This window comes from Panulirus ornatus, chromosome 68 (genome assembly GCF_036320965.1).
Source record: "Panulirus ornatus isolate Po-2019 chromosome 68, ASM3632096v1, whole genome shotgun sequence".
Classification (NCBI taxonomy): domain Eukaryota; kingdom Metazoa; phylum Arthropoda; class Malacostraca; order Decapoda; family Palinuridae; genus Panulirus; species Panulirus ornatus.
In genome coordinates, this window is record NC_092291.1 from 5341029 (window position 1) to 5366005 (window position 24977).

At 40.2% G+C, this 24977-nt stretch overlaps 1 protein-coding gene across 1 annotated transcript in view; it reads right to left on the reverse strand.

The window, feature by feature from the left end:
* Positions 1 to 16602: 16602 nt before the first annotated feature.
* Positions 16603 to 24977, reverse strand: part of LOC139747270 (polycystin family receptor for egg jelly-like) — a 113256-nt gene continuing 104881 nt past the window's right edge. Inside the window, exons 15-18 of the mRNA XM_071659366.1 lie at positions 22737 to 22912; positions 20251 to 20257; positions 19475 to 19540; positions 16603 to 18236 (exon numbers count right to left, since the gene is read on the reverse strand). Of these exons, the coding sequence (XP_071515467.1) occupies positions 18147 to 18236; positions 19475 to 19540; positions 20251 to 20257; positions 22737 to 22912 (339 nt within the window). The 3' untranslated portion in view covers positions 16603 to 18146. The remainder of the gene's footprint in view (positions 18237 to 19474; positions 19541 to 20250; positions 20258 to 22736; positions 22913 to 24977) is intronic.

The window sequence follows — 24977 nt, forward strand, 5'->3', positions numbered from 1 at the left end:
TACCTCGGACATTTCAGTTGGAGAGGGTGTGATATCTATCAAGTTGAGGTACGTGAAGGCTGCAAGTGGGTAATGCAAACCACTAAACCAAGTGCTGCAGTAGTACGGTTATGTATCTGAGCAGCAAGATATATTCTTAACTGAACACTGGTGATATCAATTCTGCAAATAGGTTACAATTATGCCACACGATTTCCCCGTTATAATACGATATTTGCATGAACACTCCTGCCTGTCCTTCTCATAAGCAGGATATTGATACAATCCATCATTCGTCAGCGATAAAGTTGACAGGTACCGAAATTATCAATTTCTCTTCACTGACGTCTCTTCGTTCGTATCACGCTGATGCGTTGTGAGGTTCGACATTCAATATATGAAATATATTGAACAATAAATTTCAAAAACCCTTCAAACAAAGCAAGGGTAGCGACAACGCAGGGAGAGCAGTAACAACTAGCTCTGAAAGAACGACTACAGCTCCGAACATGTCAGTAGGTGGCACGCGACCGAGTCGGAACACAAACGATTACATTGTCCTGGGCAATGTCGCTGCGCATGTAGTTATGGCTACCACAGCTAAGGAGCAGTGATGGCTTGCCTAACTGACGTATTCGAGCATGTTGATCCTTTGGAATTCATATTTTATTTAGCTAAACTCCATTTATGCAAAGTTTTATTAGCGAGACGAATATAACTATGTTTTATTGGCCTCAATAATGTTCAAAATATGCCGTTTTGAAAGTCTTAGAGAATTGATGCGTTTTACACAACTAAGGCGCCCAGCACCTAAAATTGGCAAATCATAAAACAGCAAAGAACCCAACATTTACCAGAATTTGCGAAGCCCAATTCTAAGGTTTGAAAGCCAAGCAGAACGCTAGGGTCAGCTAATCTCATTAGCTTTGTCTAACTATGAACTAGGCAGACGCACTAGAGGAAACCCTCCCGCTTAACACTGGTTACTGGCCCACAAAATGAAAAGAGCTTGTTGTTCGGGCTCTCAAGAGGCTGGCTGCCAATTTTGACCCCTTCGAAAGGTAAATTAGAACGGTAGAACTAAGTTTCAGAACCCACGACCCAATGAAGTTCGCTGGCAACGAAGCAACAGTGTCCGCACCTTTGCGACTGCTGCGGGGCTGGTCTCTAACAATAATCAGAGTGAGCCACTGAAGATAATACACTACTTTGATCCCAGCCCTGAGCACACAAACATAAGAACGCATTGCCCTAAGTTTAAAAATCACTTCCTTGTAACAAAACACTTCGAGTGAAAAACACCTCTATAAGCACTGTTCCACACTTAAAAAGCAATATGTATGTCTACCAGACGCAGCACTTCGCATATGTTCAATAAACACACACAAAATTTAAATATAAGTGAATAATCCACAGAAAGCAGTGAAGGTTAACGGAAGATAGGAGGGCTGAAAGAAGAGTGTTGGTCACGGCATTCTAAACGAAACCAAAATGGCGTCCTAGCTAGGAGCTGTGTAATCTTCCTACGTATTGATACGTCGAATAAAAGCTCAAGCAAGCCCCACTTGTCAAGGAAAAATGCACAGAAACATTGCCATAGTGCTAAGGAAAGTCTGACTTGCTAAAAAGACGAATAGACACCAAGACATCAGGCAACACAGACTGGAAATACAGAGCGTAAGAACACGTCCGTATTTGGAATCAACACAGAGAAGACTAAAAATGGCGGCCGAGCTCAGCAGCAAGAAACACATACAAAGAAGCGCAATTTCAGACTGACATACTAATTTTTGTGGTTTTTCATACACGAGAAGGCGGTACCACCCTCCTTGACTCGACGGTTTATCGCCCTATCAAACTTGCACGTGAAGGAGGTACCAACCTCCTTGACTCGACGAAGGTTTACTCCAATATCAAACTTGCACGTGAAGTAGGTACCACCCCCCTTGACCCGACGAAGGTTTACCCCACTACCAAACTTACCTTCCTTGAGGCAAGACGAATGCTGTCATGACGTCTTCCTCCCTCCCTCTTGCGATGTCAGTAGACGACTGAGGGTGACGTGGTCCTCGGCGGTGGTGGGAAGGTTATCATATCCAACCCGTTGTTTGACTGGAATTATGGAAATGAACGGTGTCTTAATTTCTATTTCAACTTGAACACATTACGGCATATCTTAATTAAATTACGACATATATATAACATCTACCAGTCTTTATTTGTGGGTTATGATAGAGCTGAAGTCATGGGTACATTATAGAGTAATCTATTATCATCCATCTTTGAATATTTGCTTAAAATGGGTGGCAACTACGAGGACAAAAACTTCACTAGCAATGTTATCCTTACTATTCTTGTTCTGTGAAAATTTAGGGTAAATAAAATGCAATCGGATGTCATCATTTACCAGCAAAAGGAGCTTCAAAAGCTGGTCTCTTATTGTTTGTATACTACAAACATAAAACTTAAGTAGTCATTATTCCCATGTAGAGCTAAACGGCTAATTGAGGCAAATAACCATATAACTAACAACCTATATGGCCTATAAGCCTAATTTCATAACTTATAATCTACGTAATACCTTTATGAAAATGAGGTTATAATAATGACTAATTCCAAATATATTGCCTACTTCATTGTCATCAAAACTTAGCCATACCCATATATAGTTACCCGCGAACAGACACTTCGGATTTGGCTGCTAATAAACTCCGATGCAGGCATTTTTCATTCTCTATACATCATTCACCATTGCTGCCATGTTCCACTCCTTTTCACACACTGAGCACACGGAAACAACGAATTGCACCAAGTTTAAAAACCACTTCCTTGTAAACACTTCAAGTGAAAAACTCCTCTATAAGCACTGTTCCACACTTAAAAAGCAATAAATATGTATGTCTACCAGACGCAGCACTTCGCATATGTTCAATAAACACACACAAAATTTGATTATAAGTGAATAATCCAAAGAAAGCAATGAAGGTTAACGGAAGATAGGAGGACTGAAAGAAGAGTGTTGATCATGGCATTCTAAACGAAACCAAAATGGCGTCCTAGCTAGGAGCTGTGTAATCCTTCCTACGAATTGATATATCGAATAAAAGCTCAAGGAAGCCTCACTTCTCAAGGAAAATGCACAGAAACATTGCCATAGTGCTAAGGAAAGTCTGACTTACCAAAAATAAGAGTAGACACTAATACATCAGGCAACACAGACTTGAAATACAGAGCGTAAGAACACATCCGTCTTTGGCACCAACACAGAGAAGACTAAAAATGGCGGCCGAGCTCAGCAGATAGAAACATATACAAAGAAGCGCAATTTCAGACTTTGACATACTAATTTTGTGATGCTTGCAGTAACGCCATCTGGGGGCGAACCAAGAACTATTCGAAAACGGGAAACAGAGCTTAACTATCAAAGAAAACGAGGACCTTAAAAGTAATTGCAAGATATTCAAATCTGCCATAATTTCTGCAGGGAATAAAGTCCTTTATTGTACTTTGTGTGGTATAAATGTTATGTTTTGCCTTAGCAATGATAAGACTTAATACAAACTGACATTATGTTAACTTACACAAAATTCTTTGCTAGTGCTGATATGAATTAGTAATTATGTATACAAGTCATGATCCTATCTTCGGTTTGTGCTGGTAATTTATGGTAATTTAGATTTCCCTAATACTCTTACATTTCACCTTATTCTTGAATATTGTGATAAAAGGAAACAAATTATCGTGTGATATTCATTTGGTGCAATACAGTATTGATAAATATATATCAGAACATTTTTTTCACCTTGTGATAGACTGTATGTACATGCGTACACACATGCATGCAGTAATACAAAATAGGATATCAGTGTAACTGTGTGAAATGCATGCATATGGAAATTCACATATAAAATACAACACCTGTTAATAACATTAAAAACCGTGCAAAAATTTGTATCAAAACAACTCAAATAAGACCTACATGGTGATGAAAAAAGTATCAAGCCATTGCTTGTAAACATACAATAGTGCATTGTTGAGAACGTACGGAAATAAATATACTTTTCTTTTGTATCTGCAAAAATGTTTAAGCTTCTGCATTTTAGATGTTATGCGATACCCTCATTCTAATGAAAATTAATATGCTTCGTACTATTGGGAACACAGGTCTATCTTTGTACGTTTTTCCTTTGCAAAATTTCATATTAGCACACATTATTCCTTTTATAACCAGTTTCCATATTGTACCGAAATATTTCCTTCCAATTCCTTCATATAAACCATTATTACTTTTGTGGTACAGTAAGTCTACCGAAGTTACCCATACTTTCTCCTCTCTATATACCGACCCGCCTCCCTCCCTTCCTCACACATGGTGGTGGTGGTGAACATCAGTGGACCATTATCGATCGACCCACATTGCGTCGACAGAGTTTGACATCACTCACTAGATTGGCAGTTGTGTTTTAGTAAGTAGTACGCGAGCGAGGGAGCGGGCGGGTGGCAGCGAAGGAGACAAGCCGACCCCCCCCCCCCCCTTCCTCCCGCGCGCTCTCGCATTCCATACACACAAACACACCCAGCCAGCCTCCTCCTCCTCCTCCTCACTCTCACTTTCGATTCCGGCCTTGGAGGTCCAGTTACGGTGGCGAAATACACAATTCCTCTTAATCTATATGTCTACTATGTAGGGGCTTTTGCCATCGATTGGCGTGACAAATCCCCTAACCTTTTCCCGGGTTAAACCTTATTGGATCGCAGTGAAGAATCTGCTCTGCCACTCACGGCACCCAGGCTGGTACATAAGTTGTATGCAAACGGTTCGATACAGCACATCAGCTTTTGGTTGATCCGTATTTGGGATGGGATAGAGCCGCAACTGTAGCTCTCAACTCTACCCAATTTCCCTCCTTTGCTGCTGCTGCGGCATTGGGGTAGAACACTAAGACCTACGATTCGCACGCCAACGGTCAAGCGACATGATGCATGTTCTTGCCGAGGTAGAAGCTTAGGTCCCCCCTACCGTCTCATCATCATCATAACATTTGGCTGGGGCGGGTGCCACCACAACATCCCGCCCATTTTTAAAACGGAGAAAATCCCATCTTGTGGAATTCTCAGGAAATGTGCTACATTGAAGGCGTCGGAGGAAGGCAGGCAGCACTCACAATAGGAAAAAGCCATAAACGGTGAGGCGTCGTTCCCATTGCCGCAGCGGGTGCCATGACGGTTCCATATGGAGAAGAATGTCTTCGAAAAGACAGACCAAGGATATCAATAGACTGGGTCTAATGGCATTGAAGAAGGATAATACTGATGCTGCTGGTGTTGTTGCTGCGGCGGCGGCATTGGGATCGAATACTGATACTACGATTCGCACGCACACAGCCAAGCGACATGATCCATGTACTTGCCAAGGCGCCGTGGTAGGAACTTACGTCTCCCCCATACCGTCGTCTAACAAACCAACAACAAAAAGGAGAACCAAGTTGATGGTTGTTAGTGTTTCAGAGAACCGCACACCGTTGACGTCACCAGGGAGACTCGCCGCAGCAATCCATTCTCATGATTTACTGTTCAAACTAAGATCCGCAAAAACGCTGCTTAGGGGATTTATGGCTCATGCATGATATTATGAATACTGGCGTTTGTTTGTGTAGAATACTATACAACAGAAGAACCACTTTGCCTAACGTTCTCTCCGCAATGTCGTGTTCCAGGGATCTCACACCGCACTCACGTTCTCATTGCACTGGCAAGTTCCAGGGCTATCACACGCCACCAACGCTCTCTCCGCATTGTCATGTTCCAGGGGTCTCAAACAGCACCTAAGTTAACCTAACACAACACAATCCAACCTAACCTAACCTACCCTACCCTAACCTAACCAACCTAACCTAACCTACCCTACCCTAACCAACCTAACCTAACCTAACCTAACCTAACCAGGCTGTTGGCGGTCGTCAGTGTTCTTCCAGATATATTTAGCTTATTTAGCTTATGTGAAATATACTATGACGGAGAGAATCTATCACAGATGATGAAAAACATTTTGTCATCATATATACTCTCCACTTTTTTTATTCAAGGCTCTCCATGTTGGTGTTAAGTATACGGTGCTTTCCCTCTTGATGCTCATATCAATTATATAGGACTCATGAAGTACGCCATCGATGAAAAATATAATACATATTCTTTCTTCCTGCGTGGCGAAGGTGCAAACTACCCTAACGATTTGATAATGCTCTATATAGAATATATATATATATATATATATATATATATATATATATATATATATATATATATATATATATATATATATATATATTTCTAACCCTCTCACTTTGCACACCACCTCGACCAAAACACCCTATATCTGCCACTCTATCATCAAACACATTCAACAAACCTTCAAAATACTCACTCCATCTCCTTCTCACATCACCACTACTTGTTATCACCTCCCCATTTGCGCCCTTCACTGAAGTTCCCATTTGCTCCCTTGTCTTACGCACTTTATTTACCTCCTTCCAGAACATCTTTTTATTCTCCCTAAAATTTAATGATACTCTCTCACCCCAACTCTCATTTGCCCTTTTTTCCACCTCTTGCACCTTTCTCTTGACCTCATGTCTCTTTCTTTTATACATCTCCCACTCAATTGCATTTTTTCCCTGCAAAAATCGTCCAAATGCCTCTCCCTTCTCTTTCACTAATACTCTTACTTCTTCATCCCACCACTCACCACCCTTTCTAATCAACCCACCTCCCACTCTTCTCATGCCACAAGCATCTTTTGCGCAATCCATCACTGATTCCCTAAATACATCCCATTCCTCCCCCACTCCCCTTACTTCCATTGTTCTCACCTTTTTCCATTCTGTACTCAGTCTCTCCTGGTACTTCCTCACACAGGTCTCCTTCCCAAGCTCACTTTGCGGAAGATGAAAGCCGGCAAGGCAGCAGGTTTGGATGGTATTGCAGTGGAATTTATTAAAAAAGGGGGTGACTGTATTGTTGACTGGTTGGTAAGGTTATTTAATGTATGGATGACTCATGGTGAGGTGCCTGAGGATTGGCGGAATGCGTGCATAGTGCCATTGTACAAAGGCAAAGGGGATAAGAGTGAGTGCTCAAATTACAGAGGTATAAGTTTGTTGAGTATTCCTGGTAAATTATATGGGATGGTATTGATTGAGAGGGTGAAGGCATGTACAGAGCATCAGATTGGGGAAGAGCAGTGTGGTTTCAGAAGTGGTAGAGGATGAGTGGATCAGGTGTTTGCTTTGAAGAATGTATGTGAGAAATACTTAGAAAAGCAAATGGATTTGTATGTAGCATTTATGGATCTGGAGAAGGCATATGATAGAGTTGATAGAGATGCTCTGTGGAAGGTATTAAGAATATATGGTGTGGGAGGAAAGTTGTTAGAAGCAGTGAAAAGTTTTTATCGAGGATGTAAGGCATGTGTACGTGTAGGAAGAGAGGAAAGTGATTGGTTCTCTGTGAATGTAGGTTTGCGGCAGGGGTGTGTGATGTCTCCATGGTTGTTTAATTTGTTTATGGATGGGGTTGTTAGGGAGGTAAATGCAAGAGTTTTGGAAAGAGGGGCAAGTATGAAGTCTGTTGGGGATGAGAGAGCTTGGGAAGTGAGTCAGTTGTTGTTCGCTGATGATACAGCGCTGGTGGCTGATTCATGTGAGAAACTGCAGAAGCTGGTGACTGAGTTTGGTAAAGTGTGTGGAAGAAGAAAGTTAAGAGTAAATGTGAATAAGAGCAAGGTTATTAGGTACAGTAGGGTTGAGGGTCAAGTCAATTGGGAGGTGAGTTTGAATGGAGAAAAACTGGAGGAAGTGAAGTGTTTTAGATATCTGGGAGTGGATCTGGCAGCGGATGGAACCATGGGAGCGGAAGTGGATCATACGGTGGGGGAGGGGGCGAAAATTCTGGGGGCCTTGAAGAACGTGTGGAAGTCGAGAACATTATCTCGGAAAGCAAAAATGGGTATGTTTGAAGGAATAGTGGTTCCAACAATGTTGTATGGTTGCGAGGCGTGGGCTATGGATAGAGTTGTGCGCAGGAGGATGGATGTGCTGGAAATGAGATGTTTGAGGACAATGTGTGGTGTGAGGTGGTTTGATCGAGTGAGTAACGTAAGGGTAAGAGAGATGTGTGGAAATAAAAAGAGCGTGGTTGAGAGAGCAGAAGAGGGTGTTTTGAAGTGGTTTGGGCACATGGAGAGAATGAGTGAGGAAAGATTGACCAAGAGGATATATGTGTCGGAGGTGGAGGGAACGAGGAGAAGAGGGAGACCAAATTGGAGGTGGAAAGATGGAGTGAAAAAGATATTGTGTGATCGGGGCCTGAACATGCAGGAGGGTGAAAGGAGGGCAAGGAATAGAGTGAATTGGAGCGATGTGGTATACCGGGGTTGACGTGCTGTCAGTGGATTGAATCAAGGCATGTGAAGCGTCTGGGGTAAACCATGGAAAGCTGTGTAGGTATGTATATTTGCGTGTGTGGACGTATGTATATACATGTGTATGGGGGGGGGGGCCATTTCTTTCGTCTGTTTCCTTGCGCTACCTCGCAAACGCGGGAGACAGCGACAAAGTATAATAATATAATATATAATATATATTTCTTTTCTTTTAAACTATTCGCCATTTCTCGCGTTAGCGAGGTAGCGTTAAGAACAGAAGACTGGGCCTTTTTTGGAATATCCTCACCTGGCCCCCTCTGTTCCTTCTTTTGGAAAAAAAAAAAAAAGGCCCAGTCCTCTGTTCTTAACGCTTCCTCGCTAACGCGGGAAACGGCGAATAGTTTAAAAGAAAAAAGAAAAAGATATATATATATATATATATATCTTTTCTTTCTTTCAAACTATTCGCCATTTCCCGCGTTGGCGAGGTAGCGTTAAGAACAGAGAACTGGGCCATTGAGGGAATATGCTCACCTGGCCCCCTTCTCTGTTCCTTCTTTTGGAAAATTAAAAAAAAAAATAATGAGAGGGGAGGATTTCCAGCCCCCCGCTCCCTCCCCTTTTAGTCGCCTTCTACGACACGCAGGGAATACGTGGGAAGTATTCTTTCTCCCCTATCCCTGGGGATAGGGGAGAAAGAATACTTCCCACGTATTCCCTGCGTGTCGTAGAAGGCGACTAAAAGGGAAGGGAGCAGGGGGCTGGAAATCCTCCCCTCTCATTTTTTTTTTTTTTTTCCAAAAGAAGGAACAGAGAAGGGGGCCATGTGAGGATATTCCCTCAGAGGCCCAGTCCTCTATTCTTGACGCTACCTCGCTAATGCGGGAAATGGCGAATAGTATGATATATATATATATATATATATATATATATATATATATATATATATATATATATATATATATTTTTTTTTTTTTTTATTTTGCTTTGTCGCTGTCTCCCGCGTTAGCGAGGTAGCGCAAGGAAACAGACGAACGAATGGCTCAACCCGCCCACATACACATGTATATACATACACGTCCACACACGCAAATATACATACCTATACATCTCAATGTACACATATATATACACACACAGACATATACATATATACACATGTACACAATTCATACTGTCTGCCTTTATTTCTTCCCATCGCCACCTCGCCACACATGAAATAACAACCCCCTCCCCCCTCATGTGTGCGAGGTAGCGCTAGGAAAGACACCAAAGGCTCCATTCGTTCACACTCAGTCTCTAGCTGTCATGTAATAATGCACCGAAGCCACAGCTCCCTTCCACATCCAGGCCCCACACACTTTCCATGGTTTACCCCAGACGCTTCACATGCCCTGGTTCAATCCATTGACAGCACGTCGACCCCGGTATACCACATCGTTCCAATTCACTCTATTCCTTGCACGCCTTTCACCCTCCTGCATGTTCAGGCCCCGATCACTCAAAATCTTTTTCACTCCATCTTTCCACCTCCAATTTGGTCTCCCACTTCTCCTCGTTCCCTCCACCTCTGACACCTATATTCTCTTGGTCAATCTTTCCTCACTCATTCTCTCCATGTGACCAAACCATTTCAAAACACCCTCTTCTACTCTGTCAACCACACTCTTTTTATTTCCACATATCTCTCTTACTCTTACATGACTTACTCGATCAAACCACCTCACGCCACATATTGTCCTCAAACATCTCATTTCCAGCACATTCACCCTCCTGCGCACATCTCTATCCATAGCCCACGCCTCGCAACCATACAACATTGTTGGAACCACTATTCCTTCAAACATACCCATTTTTGCTTTCGGAGATAATGTTCTCAACTTCCAAACATTCTTCAAGGCTCCCAGAATTTTCGCCCCCCCCCCCACCCTATGATTCACTTCCGCTTCCATGGTTCCATCTGCTGCCAGATCCACTCCCAGATATCTAAAGCACTTTACTTCCTCCAGTTTTTCTCCATTCAAACTTACCTCCCAATTGACTTGACCCTCAACCCTACTGTACCCAATAACCTTGCTCTTATTCACATTTACTCTTAACTTTCTTCTTTCACACACTTTACCACACTCAGTCACCAGCTTCTGCAGTTTCTCACATGAATCAGCCACCAGCGCTATATCATCAGCGAACAACAACTGACTCACTTCCCAAGCTCTCTCATCCACAACAGACTGCATACTTGCCCCTCTTTCCAAAACTCTTGCATTCAGCTCCCTAACAACCCCATCCATAAACAAATTAAACAACCATGGAGACATCACACACCCCTGCCGCACACCTGCCTTCACTGAGAACCAATCACTTTCTTCTCATCATACATGTACACATGCCTTACATCCTCGGTAAAAACTTTTCACTGCTTCTAACAACTTGCCTCCCACACCATATATTCTTAATACCTTCCACACAGTATCTCTATCAACTCTATCATATGCCTTCTCCAGATCCATAAATGCTACATACAAATCCATTTGCTTTTCTAAGTATTTCTCACATACATTCTTCAAAGCAAACACTTGATCCACTCTACCACTTCTGAAACCACACTGCTCTTCCCCAATCTGATGCTCTGTACATGCCTTCACCCTCTTAATCAATACCCTCCCATATAATTTACCAGGAATACTCAACAAACTGATACCCCTGTAATTTGAGCACTCGCTCTTATCCCCTTTGCCTTTGTACAATGGCACTATGCAAGCATTCCGCCAATCCTTCGGCACCTCACCATGAATCACACATACATTAAATAACCTTACCAACCAGTCAACAATACAGTCACCCCCTCTTTCTAATAAATTCCTCTGCAATACCATCTAAACCCGCTGCCTTGCCAGCTTTCATCTTCCGTAAAGCTTTTACTACCTCGTCTCTGTTTACCAAATCATTTTCCCTAACCCTCTCACTTTGCACACCACCTCGACCAAAACACCCTATATCTGCCACTCTGTCATCAAACACATTCAACAAACCTTCAAAATACTCACTCCATCTCCTTCTCACATCACCACTACTTGTTATCACCTCCCCATTAGCCCCCTTCACTGAAGTTCCCATTTGCTTCCTTGTCTTACGCACTCTATTTACCTCCTTCCAAAACATCTTTTTATTCTTCCTAAAATCTAATGATACCCTTTCACCCCAACTCTCATTTGCCCTCTTTTTCACCTCTTGCACCTTTCTCTTGACCTCCTGCCTCTTTCTTTTATACATCTCCCACTCATTTGCATTTTTTCCCTGCAAAAATCGTCCAAATGCCTCTCTCTTCTCTTTCACTAATAATCTTACTCCTTCATCCCACCACTCACTACCCTTTCTAATCAACCCACCTCCCATGCTTCTCATGCCACAAGCATCTTTTGCGCAAGCCATCACTGCTTCCCTAAATACATCCCATTCCTCCCCCACTCCCCTTACTTCCATTGTTCTCACCTTTTTCCATTCTGTACTCAGTCTCTCCTGGTACTTCCTCACACAAGTCTCCTTCCCAAGCTCACTTACTCTCACCACTCTCTTCACCCCAACATTCTCTCTTCTTTTCTGAAAACCCTACAAATCTTCACCTTCGCCTCCACAAGATAATGATAAGACATCCCTCCAGTTGCACCTCTCAGCACATTAACATCGAAAAGTCTCTCTTTTGCGCGCCTATCAATTAACACGTAATCCAATAACGCTCTCTGGCCATCTCTCCTACTTACATACGTATACTAATGTATATCTCGCTTTTTAAACCAGGTATTCCCAATCATCAGTCCTTTTTCAGCACATAAATCTACAAGCTCTTCACCATTTCCATTTACAACACTGAACACCCCATGTATACCAATTATTCCCTCAACTGCCACATTACTCACCTTTGCACTCAAATCACCCATCACTATAACCCGGTCTTGTGCACCAAAACCACGAACACACTCATTCAGCTGCTCCCAAAACACTTGCCTCTCATGATCTTTCTTCTCATGCCCAGGTGCATATGCACCAATAATCACCCATCTCTCTCCATCAACTTTCAGTTTTACCCATATCAATCTAGAATTTACTTTCTTACACTCTATCACATACTCCCACAACAATATATATATTGTTCACACTCACTCTATAGCCGTCATGTATAATGCACCGAAACCACAGCTCCCTTTCCATATCCAGGCCCTACAAAACTTTCCATGGTTTACCCTAGAAGCTTCACAAGCCCTGGTTCAATCCATTGATAGCATGTCGACCCCGTTATACCACATCGTTCCAATTCACTCTATTCTTTGCATGCCTTTCAGCCTCCTGCATGTTCTGGCCCTGATCGCTCAAATTTTTTTTCACTCCATCCTTCCACCTCCAATTTGGTCTCCCATTTCTTCTTGTTCCCTCCACCTCTGACACACATATCCTCTTTATCAATCTTACCTCACTCATTCTCTCCATGTGACCAAACCATTTCGATACACACTCTTCTGCTCTCTCAACCATACTCTTTTCATTACCACACATCTCTCTTACCCTTTCATTACTTAATCGATCAAACCACCTCACACCACATATTGTCCTCAAACATCTCATTTCCAACACATCCACCCTCCTGCGCACAACCCTATCTATAGCCCATGCCTCGCAACCATAAACCTTGCTGGAACCACTAATCCTTCAAACATATCCATTTTTGCTTTCTGAGATGATGTTCTCGCCTTCCACATATTTTTCAATACTCCCAGAACTTTTGGCCCCTCCCCCACCCTGTGACTCACTACCGCCTCCATGGTTACATCCCCTGCCAAATCCACTCCCACATATCTTTTTTTTTTTTTTCATACTATTTGCCATTTCCCGCGTTAGCGAGGTAGCGTTAAGAACAGAGAACTGGGCCTTAGAGGGAATATCCTCACCTGACCCCCTTCTCTGTTGCTTCTTTTGGAAAATTAAAAAAAAAACAAGAAAGGGGAGGATTTCCAGCCACCCGCTCCCTCCCCTTTTAGTCGCCTTCTACGACACGCAGGGAATACGTGGGAAGTATTCTTTCTCCCCTATCCCCAGGGATAAGAGTTTTTCTCCATTCAAACTTACCTCCATATTAACTTGTTCCTCAACCCTGCTGTTCCAAAAAACCTTGCTCTTATTCACATTTACTCTCAGCTTTCTTCTTTCACACACTTTACCAAACTCAGTCACTAACTTGAGCAGTTTCGCACCCGAATCAGCCACCAGTGCTGTATCATCAGCGAACAACAACTGCCTCGCTTTCCAACCCCTCTCATCCACAACAGACTGCATACTTGTCCCTCTCTCCAAAACTCTTGCATTCACCTCCCAACAACCCCATCCATAAACAAATTAAACAACCATGGAGACATCGTGCACCCCTGCCACAAACCGACATTCACTGAGAACCAATCACTTCTCCAGATCCATAAATGCTACATACAAATCCATTTGTTTTTCTAAGTATTTCTCACATACATTCTTCAGAGCAAACACCTGATCCACACATCCTCTACCACTTCTGTAACCACACTGCTCTTCCCCAATCTGATGCTCTGTACATGCCTTCATCCTCTCAATCAATACCCTCCCATATAATTTCCCACGAAAACTCAACAAACTTATACCTCTGTAATTTGAGCACTCAACTTTATCCCCTTTGCCTTTGTACAGTGGCACTATGCATGCAATCCTTACCAACCAGTCAACAACACAGTCACCCCCTTTTTTGGTAAATTCCACTGCAATACCATCGAAACTTTCCGCCTTGCTGGCTTGCATCTTCCGCATAGCTTTCCCTACCTCTTCTCTGTTTACCAAATCATTCTCACTAACCCTCTCACTTCGCACACCACCTCAACCAAAACACTCTATATCTGCCACTCTATCATCTAACACATTCAACAAACCTTCAAAACACTCACTCCATCTCCTTCTCACATCACTACTACTTGTTATTACCTCCCCATTAGCCCCCTTCACAGATGTTTCCATTTGTTCTCTTGTCTTACGCAAGACATCTTATTCTCCTTAAAATTTAATGATACTCTCACCCCAACTCTCATTTGCCCTCTTTTTCACCTCTTGCACCTTTCTCTTGACTTCCTGCCGTTCTCTTTTATATATTTCCCAGTCATTTGCACTATTTCCCTGCAAGAATTATCCAAATGCCTCTCTCTTCTCTTTCACTAATAATCTTACTTCATCCCACCACTCACTACCCTTTCTAATCTGCCCACCTCCCACGCTTCTCATGCCACAAGCATCTTTTGCGCAAGCCATCACTGCTTTCCTAAATACATCCCATTACTCCCCCACTCCCCTTACGTCCTTTGCTCTCACCTTTTTCCATTCTGCACAAGTCTCCTTCCCAAGCTCACTTACTCTCACCACTCTCTTCACCCCAACATTCTCTCTTCTTTTCTGAAAACCTCTACAGAAAATATATATATTCATTATATATTTATTATACTTTTATCACTGTCTCCTGCGTTAGTGAGGTAGCGCAAGGAAACAGATGAAAGAATGGCCCAACCCACCCACATGCACATGTATATACATACACATCCACAAAACGCACACATACATACCTATACATTTCAACTTATACATATATATGCATACACAGACATATACATATATACACAAGCACATAATTCATACTTGTTGCCTTTATTCATCCCTGTCGCCACCCCGCCACACATGAAATGACAACCCCCTCCCCCCGCACGCGCGCAAGGTAGCGCTAAGAAAAGACAACAAAGGCCACATATATTATGTTATATCATATTCTACTTAATCGCCATATCCCACGTTAGCAAGGTAGTGCAAAGAAACAGATGAGGAATGGCCTAACCCACCCACATACACATGTATGTACATGAACGCCCACATACGCACATATATATACATCCCTGTCGCCACCCCGCCACACATGAAATGACAACCCCCTCCCCCCGCTTGCGCGCAAGGTATCGCTAAGAAAAGACAACAAAGGCCACATGTATTATGTTATATTATATTCTACTTAATCGCCATATCCCACGTTAGCAAGGTAGTGCAAAGAAACAGATGAGGAATGGCCTAACCCACCCACATACACATGTATGTACATGAACGCCCACACACGCACATTTATATACATATACATTACATTGTATACATAACATATACATACACAGACATATACATATATACACATGCACATATTCTTACTTGCTGCCTTCATCCATTCCCATTGCCACCCTGCCACACATGAAATAGCATCCCCCCCCCCCCCCCAACTTTGTTGCTCAAATCAGGTGTAATTCAATGTCTCAAAAAATTTCTTTTTACACATTTGTAATTTCTTGCTTTAACAATGTATTGCTAGGAACATACGAAACAATGACCTCATTTGCTCACATCCACTCTCAAGATAAGTACAGTGCACAGAACCCAAAGCCGAATGAAGCTACCAAGGATGATTCATCATTAGAAATGATGTATGCTTAGGAACTGACATTTGTTTATAACTTCATACTGAGTGTTTGGTGTTACTGGGCTCTGCCAGTTACACTGCAAGTAAAAAGTCACTTTAAGCAAGGCTGTAATACTGGGAGTACAGTTTCATGAAACAACTTATCACTTCACAGGACTGTACATTTCCTTGGAAGTATTGCACCCTTAAGCCAAAGAAGCCTACAGAAAAGTCCTTGGTAACACCAGAACTCTTCATAAAAATTGGTCCTGGGGTTATCATAAATAATAAATATATGATGCACGTCTTTTCAGTTGTTCAAGATTTGCCCATTAGTATCTACTTAATACCATATTCATTTTTATTCATATGTATGTCGGTATGCTTGTTTTTATGTGTATTAATCTTTTTGCAGCATTAAACAAAATCAAAATCATTCTGGGCTGGTGACGAGAGCTTATGTTTTTTCTTCATAATAACTTAACACCATACAGTGCAGGTATTAGCCTGGAAATCTTCCTATCAGCATTATAATTATCGACATTTTCCAATAATTCATTAAGTGGTATTATAATCACAGATATTATATTGTAAATCAGCCATCCAATATCATAATTAAATTTTTGCAACATTCTGGATAATCACAAAAAACACTTCTAATCTACCTCTTACTTATATATCAAAAAAGTATAATAACACTTAGGTCTCTTTTTTTAATATTATTATTACACTCTGAATGTTACATTCATATGACTGATCCCCTTACAAGTCCAGACTTATGCGGACTGTAAAATGTTGAGTTCTTAGCGGCACCACGACCAAATAAAACCCCAGCTATTCTTAGGTCTCAATTTATTGGATATGTGAACTGTATCTGATACATCATGCCAAGGCTGATGTACTCTGCACTGCAACTACTGAAACTCAAACAAATATATCTGAACTTGACTGGAAGAATATTCTCATCAATAAAATCAGTTTTGTCAACAAAGAAATAATTGAAAACATAAATAAATTATAACTGAGTTATTCATCAAACATGTGACATAATCATGAGCAATGTAGGGAGCTCTCTATGTTGAGTGATATATGTACCATCCATCCTCATGTATCATGCTGAAAGTAACTTAATCAAAATTGAAATCTACAATAAACTTAAGAAGCTCTGAAGCCACCCTTGTAATTTCATTCATTGGGAAAGATGTCTTGAAAGACATGGAGACCAGATATGCATATACATTCGTAACAAGTTTGCTGAAAGCCAAATGTAAAACAGTCTCAGCAAAATCTGGCCTTGAGCAGTCTGTATTCAAGGGATTCCAGTGTCCTTTATCCCTATCTACAGAAAGTTCCTTATGCAGCTAAATGTTCTTATACTTATCATATGCATCACACTGAAGGAATATTATGTTTATGAGTTACTCAAAAACCTATTGATAGTTACTGACATAAGAAGTAAGCAGATCCAAAGTGCTGTGAACAATACATTTCAGCGATTATGCTGAAATCTATGGTGGCCAAAATCTTCCTTAAGATTTAGTTTCGCTAAACTATAGTGTTCGTTACAATAATGATACAACTGAATATTCAGTTAAAGTTGCATATAATTTTTTTTGTCAGACTTTTAACAAATTTTTTGATAAATTCATAATTATCTTTTAAAAGCTTCCAAATTAAATTCATTGCTTTTTGAAGTTAAGTAAAACAATACTTTTCCATTTTTCTCTTTTCTAGAAAGGAGAAACAAAAGAATAATTCTGGTATCTTGAATGTGATGTTGCAATGAAAATCAAGTACGACAAAAAATCTATTTAACTTTCATAGAATACTAAATTCTAACTGGACTATCCGACTTGTGTAAAACCTACACAAAATAACCATCTAAAAGATTTGTTGAGCCAACTGTAAATATTTTTTTTTAAATCTGTGATAGATAAGCAATGATTCTGGTGAAAGGAACTAAATCTACATGGTTAGTGTAATGTTAGAAGTTGGCTACATCCTCTACTTGTTATCTTTAATACACAATAAACAGCTATTACTACGATGAGAAAACATTCATAAGACATGAATCACTCTACTAATATTAAAATCAAGACTATGCAGACATAGTTACAGTCAAGGATTAGCAACATGGCAAAGAACATTACATTATTATCATGAAAATCAATTACTAGAGATGACAGCATTGAGGTCCGCACATGCAGTGAACCTGTATGTAATTTGGTGGGGGGCCGAAGGTATGGTTCCTCACATTATATGCTTTAATGCTTCAGGATCATTCAGGTTTAGGAGGCCATCAAAGTAAACATCATTGACGTAAGTCATCAACTCACTCACCTGAAATGGTAAAATTAAAAGAGAACTAGGTAATAACACCATTGTGGCTTAGCAATGCTTTATGATATACCAAGAAGCCCAAGATGTGTATACAATAGAATTATTCCTATCAGTTCTCTAGTTTTGATGAATTGGTATAACCCTGTTATATTTGATGGAATAAATGTTCCACAGTCAATACACAGGTAAAAAAATCATTTGACAAGCATCAGCTAAACCATGGTAGGTACCTTCCATTCCTCTCAGTAGCTGAAACTAATATTGAGGATCTTGGTGTACTAAATATGACATATGAGCACCATTATGCCACATCTACTAACCCCTAACTCAAAAATAAGAGTCAAGGTGTCTCTTTACCTGTCAGTCTATCCATTACACAATCTATGTCTATACAGTGGGTGAGAAAAATTGGGATGACCCTTGCAAAACATTCTCCATAGCTTACATTTGCAATTTTTCCATATATTTTCTACAACACATTTTTCACCCATGAATTCTTTGACCCAAATATATAGTCTTTGATCATCCACTGTACCACACCCACTCATTTCTTTACACTAAAATCTCTTTTATCATATTCATGATCTCGCTCTTTATGAAAAGAATGTCAATTCTGTCCACATCAGCATAAAAGAAAATCACTGCTTTTTAACTATTTTGTATCTCCTCATCTCTCACTTGGACCACTTTCTCACTGTTAATTTCTTCATCAAAAACAAGTTTTTAATGTAAACTCCTTACCCACCCTATTCAGTGATCTTGTAAAAGGCTGTTGGATTACCCTGGCAAGGGATAGGAAGACATGACCATTTATGTCAACATGACATACACATAAAGCATAACTATAAATAATCCTGAGGGCAGTCTCCAAAAACTGTCTTGAAAATAATGCTATAATCTATTATTATGCCATAACCACCTGGTATGACATTACACCTCTGAAATCCCTCTAGCATGTTGCCATGGGCTCATTAATTTCAAATCATAAAGATCATTGGATGGTGACTTAACCTCCAAGGAGGAAAATTATTAGGCCGATAGGGGTAGGGCCTGCAAATAGTGTAACATTAATATACTTTTCATTATCTTGAATCCTTCTTTTTGCGAGGATTCCCACTTGTCTTCATCCATCACCCTTCCTACTATCCATGGAGGTTAGGTCACCTTCCAATGATCTTTGTGAAGGATCTGTTTAAAAAGATTACCCAAACAAGGGACAAATTTCCCCAAATTAATACCCTTCTGAAGAGGACTGTCTTGGAGACTTCTTCCTGAGGTCTTAGCACACTTCTATCTTCCAGTAGCTACACAGTTTTACAATAAGATATGTCATTAGCAGGAGTCCTTTTGTATCACTATCATCTGATTATCTTGCAAGATGTGAGCAACAAGTCTCAATTGAGAGATACTCTTCAGTTATGCACTCTACTGGAAGTTCTGATTGGGAATCTTGTGTTCTAAACTAGCCTGTACTTGAAAGTCCTGATTGGTGATTATGTGTTCTCCTAAGCTAGGCTAACTTGACGAAACCAGTCATGAAATTCTTACCCTTGATCATGGAATAAGATTCTTAAAAGTACTTAATGTTAAGTATGGGTAATGCAAAAAACTAGGCAAAACATTCAGTGTGTGTCACCAAAGAAAGCTTTTCTGCTTTCACTCTGAAAACCTATCTCTTAATCAAAAGGGTTTCATTATTAGCCAAAAAATTATGAAATAATGGAGAACATAAGAAATCTATTCTGTCCAAAGAGTTGGTAATGAGAATGTAACTCATTGGCCCTATTCCAGATGGCCACCCATAACAAGAATGGATTAATGTAATATCTGTAATGCAAAAAACTAGGCAAAACATTCAGTGTGTGTCACCAAAGAAAGCTTTTATACTTTCACTCTGAAAACTTATCTCTTAATTAAAAGAGTTTCATTATTAGCCAGAAATTTATGAAATAATGGAAAACATAAGAAATCTATTCTATCCAAAGAGTTGGTAATGAGAATGTAACTCACTGACCCTATTCCTGATGGCCACCCATAACAATATTGGATTAATGTAAAATCTCCAATCATGCAGGAAATGCAACACTTTCTCCAAAAACTCATAGTAACAAATACAAAATCATGGGCAAATATTTTACCTTGAATGAGGCAAAGCAATTTTTCTTTAACAGGATTTTAAATTACCAATTAGAGTGACTGAAAGCAGTACCATAGACGCATTTAAGAACAAACTTGAAAAGTATTTCAAGTCAATAATTAATATTATTATTTGCACCTTCTTAGTTACATGAAAAGTGGGCAAGTTTTCTCCTTGAAATATCTGTATGCTTTTCTACATCTACCAGAGTAATCTTTTAGGTTCTGACTTCTTCCAAATCATAAACAACCTCTAAGTGGCCCATTGGCTACTTACTGTTTAAATTCCTTTGCATAATCAAACAAATTATCTTGTACAAGGGTTTGGACCCAACTTAAAGTTTTATTCAACATCCAAAAAGTATATTGAGCAAATCAGTGCCAAAACCTTAATTAATGTGGCTCCATTAAAGCTGCTAAGGATCAAACTTATAGATATAAAGATTCTTTCAGAATATCTACATAGGAGGTGCCCAAGATTTTGGCAACTGACTTGCATGCACCATTCTCTTAACTATCTGGATAGCTCTTGGCTAGTAATTTCCAGTGGATTTTTGCACATCTCAAACACTTTAGTCATTAAAGTTGGCTGTAAAAAAGCTATTGATGCATCCTGGTCTAAGTGGTTATCCAATCTGCACTGAGCCACCAAAAGGAACTTTCATAGAGGACATAGATGCCAGTTCAAAATGAGCACATCTACACCACATATTGTCCTCAAACATCTCATTTCCAACACAACCTTATTAGGTTCAGAAGGGTTGAGGGACAAGTTAATTGGGAGGTAAGTGTGAATGGAGAAAAACTGGAGGAAGTGAAGTGTTTTAGATATCTGGAAATGGACTTACTAGCTGATGGAACCATGGAAGTGGAAGAGTCACAGGGTGGGGGAGGGGACAAAGATTCTGGGAGCGTTGAAGAAAGTGTGGAAGGCAAGAATGTTATCTCAGAGAGCAAAAATGGGTATGTTTGAAGGAACAGTGGTTCCAACAATGTTATATGGTTGTGAGGCATGAGCTATAGATAGGGTTGTATGGAGGAGGGTGGATGCATTGGAAATGAACTGTTTGAGGACAATATGTGATGTGAGGTGGTTTGATCAAGTAAGTAATGAAAGGGTAAGAGAGATGTGAGTAATAAAAAGAGTGTGGTTGAGAGGGCAGAAGAGGGAGTGTTGAAATGGTTAGGACACATGGAGAAAATGAGTGAGGAAAGATTGACCAAGAGGATATATATGTCAGAAATGGAGGGAAGAAGAAGTGGGAGACCAAATTGGAGGTGGAAAGATGGAGTGAAAAAGATTTTGAGCAATTGGGGCCTGAACATGCAGGAGGGTGAAAGGCGTGCAAGGAATAGAGTGAATTGGAATGGTGTGGTATACCAGGGTCGACGTGCTGTCAATGGATTGAACCAGGGCATGTGCAGCGTCTGGGGTAAACCATGGAAAGTTTTGTGGGGCCTGGATGTGGAAAGGAAGTTGTGGTTTCAGTGCATTATACATGACAGCTAGAGACTGAGTGTGAACCAATGTGGCCTTTGTTGTCTTTTCCTAGCGCTACCTTGTGCACATTCGGGGGGAGGGGTTGTCTTTTCATGTCTGGTCGGGTGGCGACAGGAATAAATAAAGGCAGCAAGTATGAATTATGTACACTCTTTTTATTACCACACATCTCTCTTACTCTTTCATTACTTACTCGATCAAACCACCTCACACCACATATTGTCCTCAAACATCTCATTTCCAACACATCCACCCTCCTCTGCATAACTCCCATAACTTGTATTCATCATTTCCATTTTCAATCCATACATCCTGCCCAAGGATATGGGTATCCCTAATTCCTAGCACAACAAATTATAAATTCAAAAGTTCTCCACATGCTCCCTCCTTTCATTCTCAGTAGTCATCCCATTTGCATTTAAAGCCATCACCCTTAAGTGTTCATCTCTTTTACTCCCCGACATAACTAGAAGACTCCAGTGCCACTTTGTAGCCTTTTGTGCCTCACCCTCGACAGGCCACTGGCAAATGGAAACTCCAGCAAAGTGTTTCTCAGAGGTGGAGAGGCTCTCAAATTGTCCAAAAAAACTATAGTCCCTGCACACCTCATGTGTTTGCTTGTTTAGAAAAATCATGTTTGTTTCAAAAAACTACTATTGCTCTGATGGAGCTGGGCTATGCCTCCCTCTTCTGTTCCATTCTAAAGGGTGTAATGATGAGATCACCACAAGAAGACATGATGAGACTTCAATATTCCAGAAAACTAGAGTATCCCCTTAAGGCACTGTAATTTAAATTCTGTTTTCCAACTTTTTAGCCTGTACTGCAGTAGCAGTACCGCCTAACCTCATTGGTAATATTACCACCATTTATCCTGAGTAAATTCAGTTGTTCTATTCAGCTCTCTTAGATTTAGTTTTTCAGGCTGGGAATCATCTTGGTAGCTTGCTTCTGTACTCCCGCCATTCCATCTATATCTTTCCTCAAGTAGGGTAACCAAAACTGGACACAACATTCCAGATAAGGATGCACCAGGGAGCTGTAAAGAGTGAGAATAATTCCTGAAACTTAAATTCAAAAGCCCTACTAATGAATCCAAGAATTTTGTTTGCCTTTTTAAACTGCTTCTATGCACTATTCACTTGGTTTTATGTCACCACTGATTATCTAAAGTCCTTTCCCTCATTCATCCTTTGTGGCTCAATAGAATTCATATTATAGATTGAGTTTTCATTTTCACTACCGACAGGTAAAACTGTTGATCTCATCAACAACAAAATACAAGTGCCACCAATCATCCTAGTCGATTAGTTTGTCTATGTCAGTAGATGTTCAGTTTCTCTTGTAGATTTATTTCCCAGCTTAGTATCATCTGCGAATTATGATACCTTACAATGCAGCCCATTGTCAATATCATTAATATGTACAAGAAATTGATCTGGTCCCTGACTGATCCCAGCAGCACACTACTTGTTACATTTATCCATTCAGAGGCTTAATTTGTAATCACTACTATTTGTTCATGGCAAGTCAGCCACTTTCTTAACCCTTAAAGTACAACCATTTGTATACCATATGGACTAACTTTTCTTATTAACTTTTGATGTAAAACTTTATCAAATACTTTTTAAAAATCTAAAAAGATGACATTAACCTCTTGACTTTCATCATACTATTTGATTATTTCATAAAAGAAATCAAGCAGGTTTGTCAAACATGACCAATTCCGTCAAAAACCATAAGATCTACAATCTTACTGTGAATGACGGTTTCCATTAGTTTACCAACTACAGATGTTAAGCTAATTGGACAATAATTACTGGGTGGTGACTTATTACCTTTTTTGAATATTGTGTTACATTAGCAAATTTCCATTCCTGTGGAATACGTACTGTATTAAGCAACTCACTGAAAAGAGTAGCCAAGGGCTTAACTATCTCATTTTTTGCCTCTCAGTATCCTTGGATAAAACTTATCCAGGTCTACTGTTTTATTTCCTCTCATTCCATTCAGCACTGACTATATATCATCTTTTATTTCATTATGTTTATGTATATACATGTTGGAAAGGATCACAATTTTGTGCGTGATCAAGATATTCCTATGAGTCCACGGGGAAAATGAAACACAAAAAGTTCCCAAGTGCACTTTCGTGTAATAATCACATCACCAGGGGAGACACAAGAGAGAAATATAACAGTCAGTTGATATACATCAAAGAGACGAAGCTAGGATGCCATTTGGTAAACCAAATGGCGTCCTAGCTTCGTCTCTTTGATGTATATCAACTGGCTGTTATATTTCTCTCTTGTGTCTCCCCGATGATGTGATTATTACACGAAAGTGCACTTGGGAACTTTTCCTGTTTCACTTTCCCCGTGGACTCATAGGAATGTATATACATGTGTATGTGGGTGGGTTGGGCCATTCTTTCATCTGTTTCCTTGCGCTGCCTCACCAACGTGGGAGACAGCGACCAAGCATAATAAATAAAAATGAATATAATGTTGCAAAATATTTTCCTCTCTTAGCAATGGAGCTGAATTTAGAACATGAGTTGTATCAATTGTAAATACAAATGTGAAAAAATTTGTGAAAATCATGGCCATGGCTTCAATGTCCTGAAGCAAGTCACCAGTTTCTGTAATTAATGGCCAAAATGATTGAGTAATGATGCTCTTACTTTCTAACATAACTATAAAACTCTTTAGGGTTTCTTGTGCTATCTTAAGCAATATACACTTCACAGTGATGTCTGCTCTGATGCATGTCTTTTAGTTTCTCTATACAGATTTGTGTAATTTACCCTGTCTTAATAGTTATTTGTCTCTATGTTTTTCTTATGTACTACTTCCTTAGAAAGTAAACACTTCTTTATGTTGTTGCTCCACCACTATGGCTTTCTTCTGAAACATTTCTCTCTCATTACACACACTGGCACATATGTTCACACCTACTTTGAAAGTATTACTGAATATTATCCAAGCTATGATATTATCATTTTCATTAACATCATCCCAGGCATGCCTGTCAAGAGCAGTGTGAAGACCAATGAAATCTGCATGTCTAAAATCTGTTTGTATGTGGCAGTTATCGATCTGAAG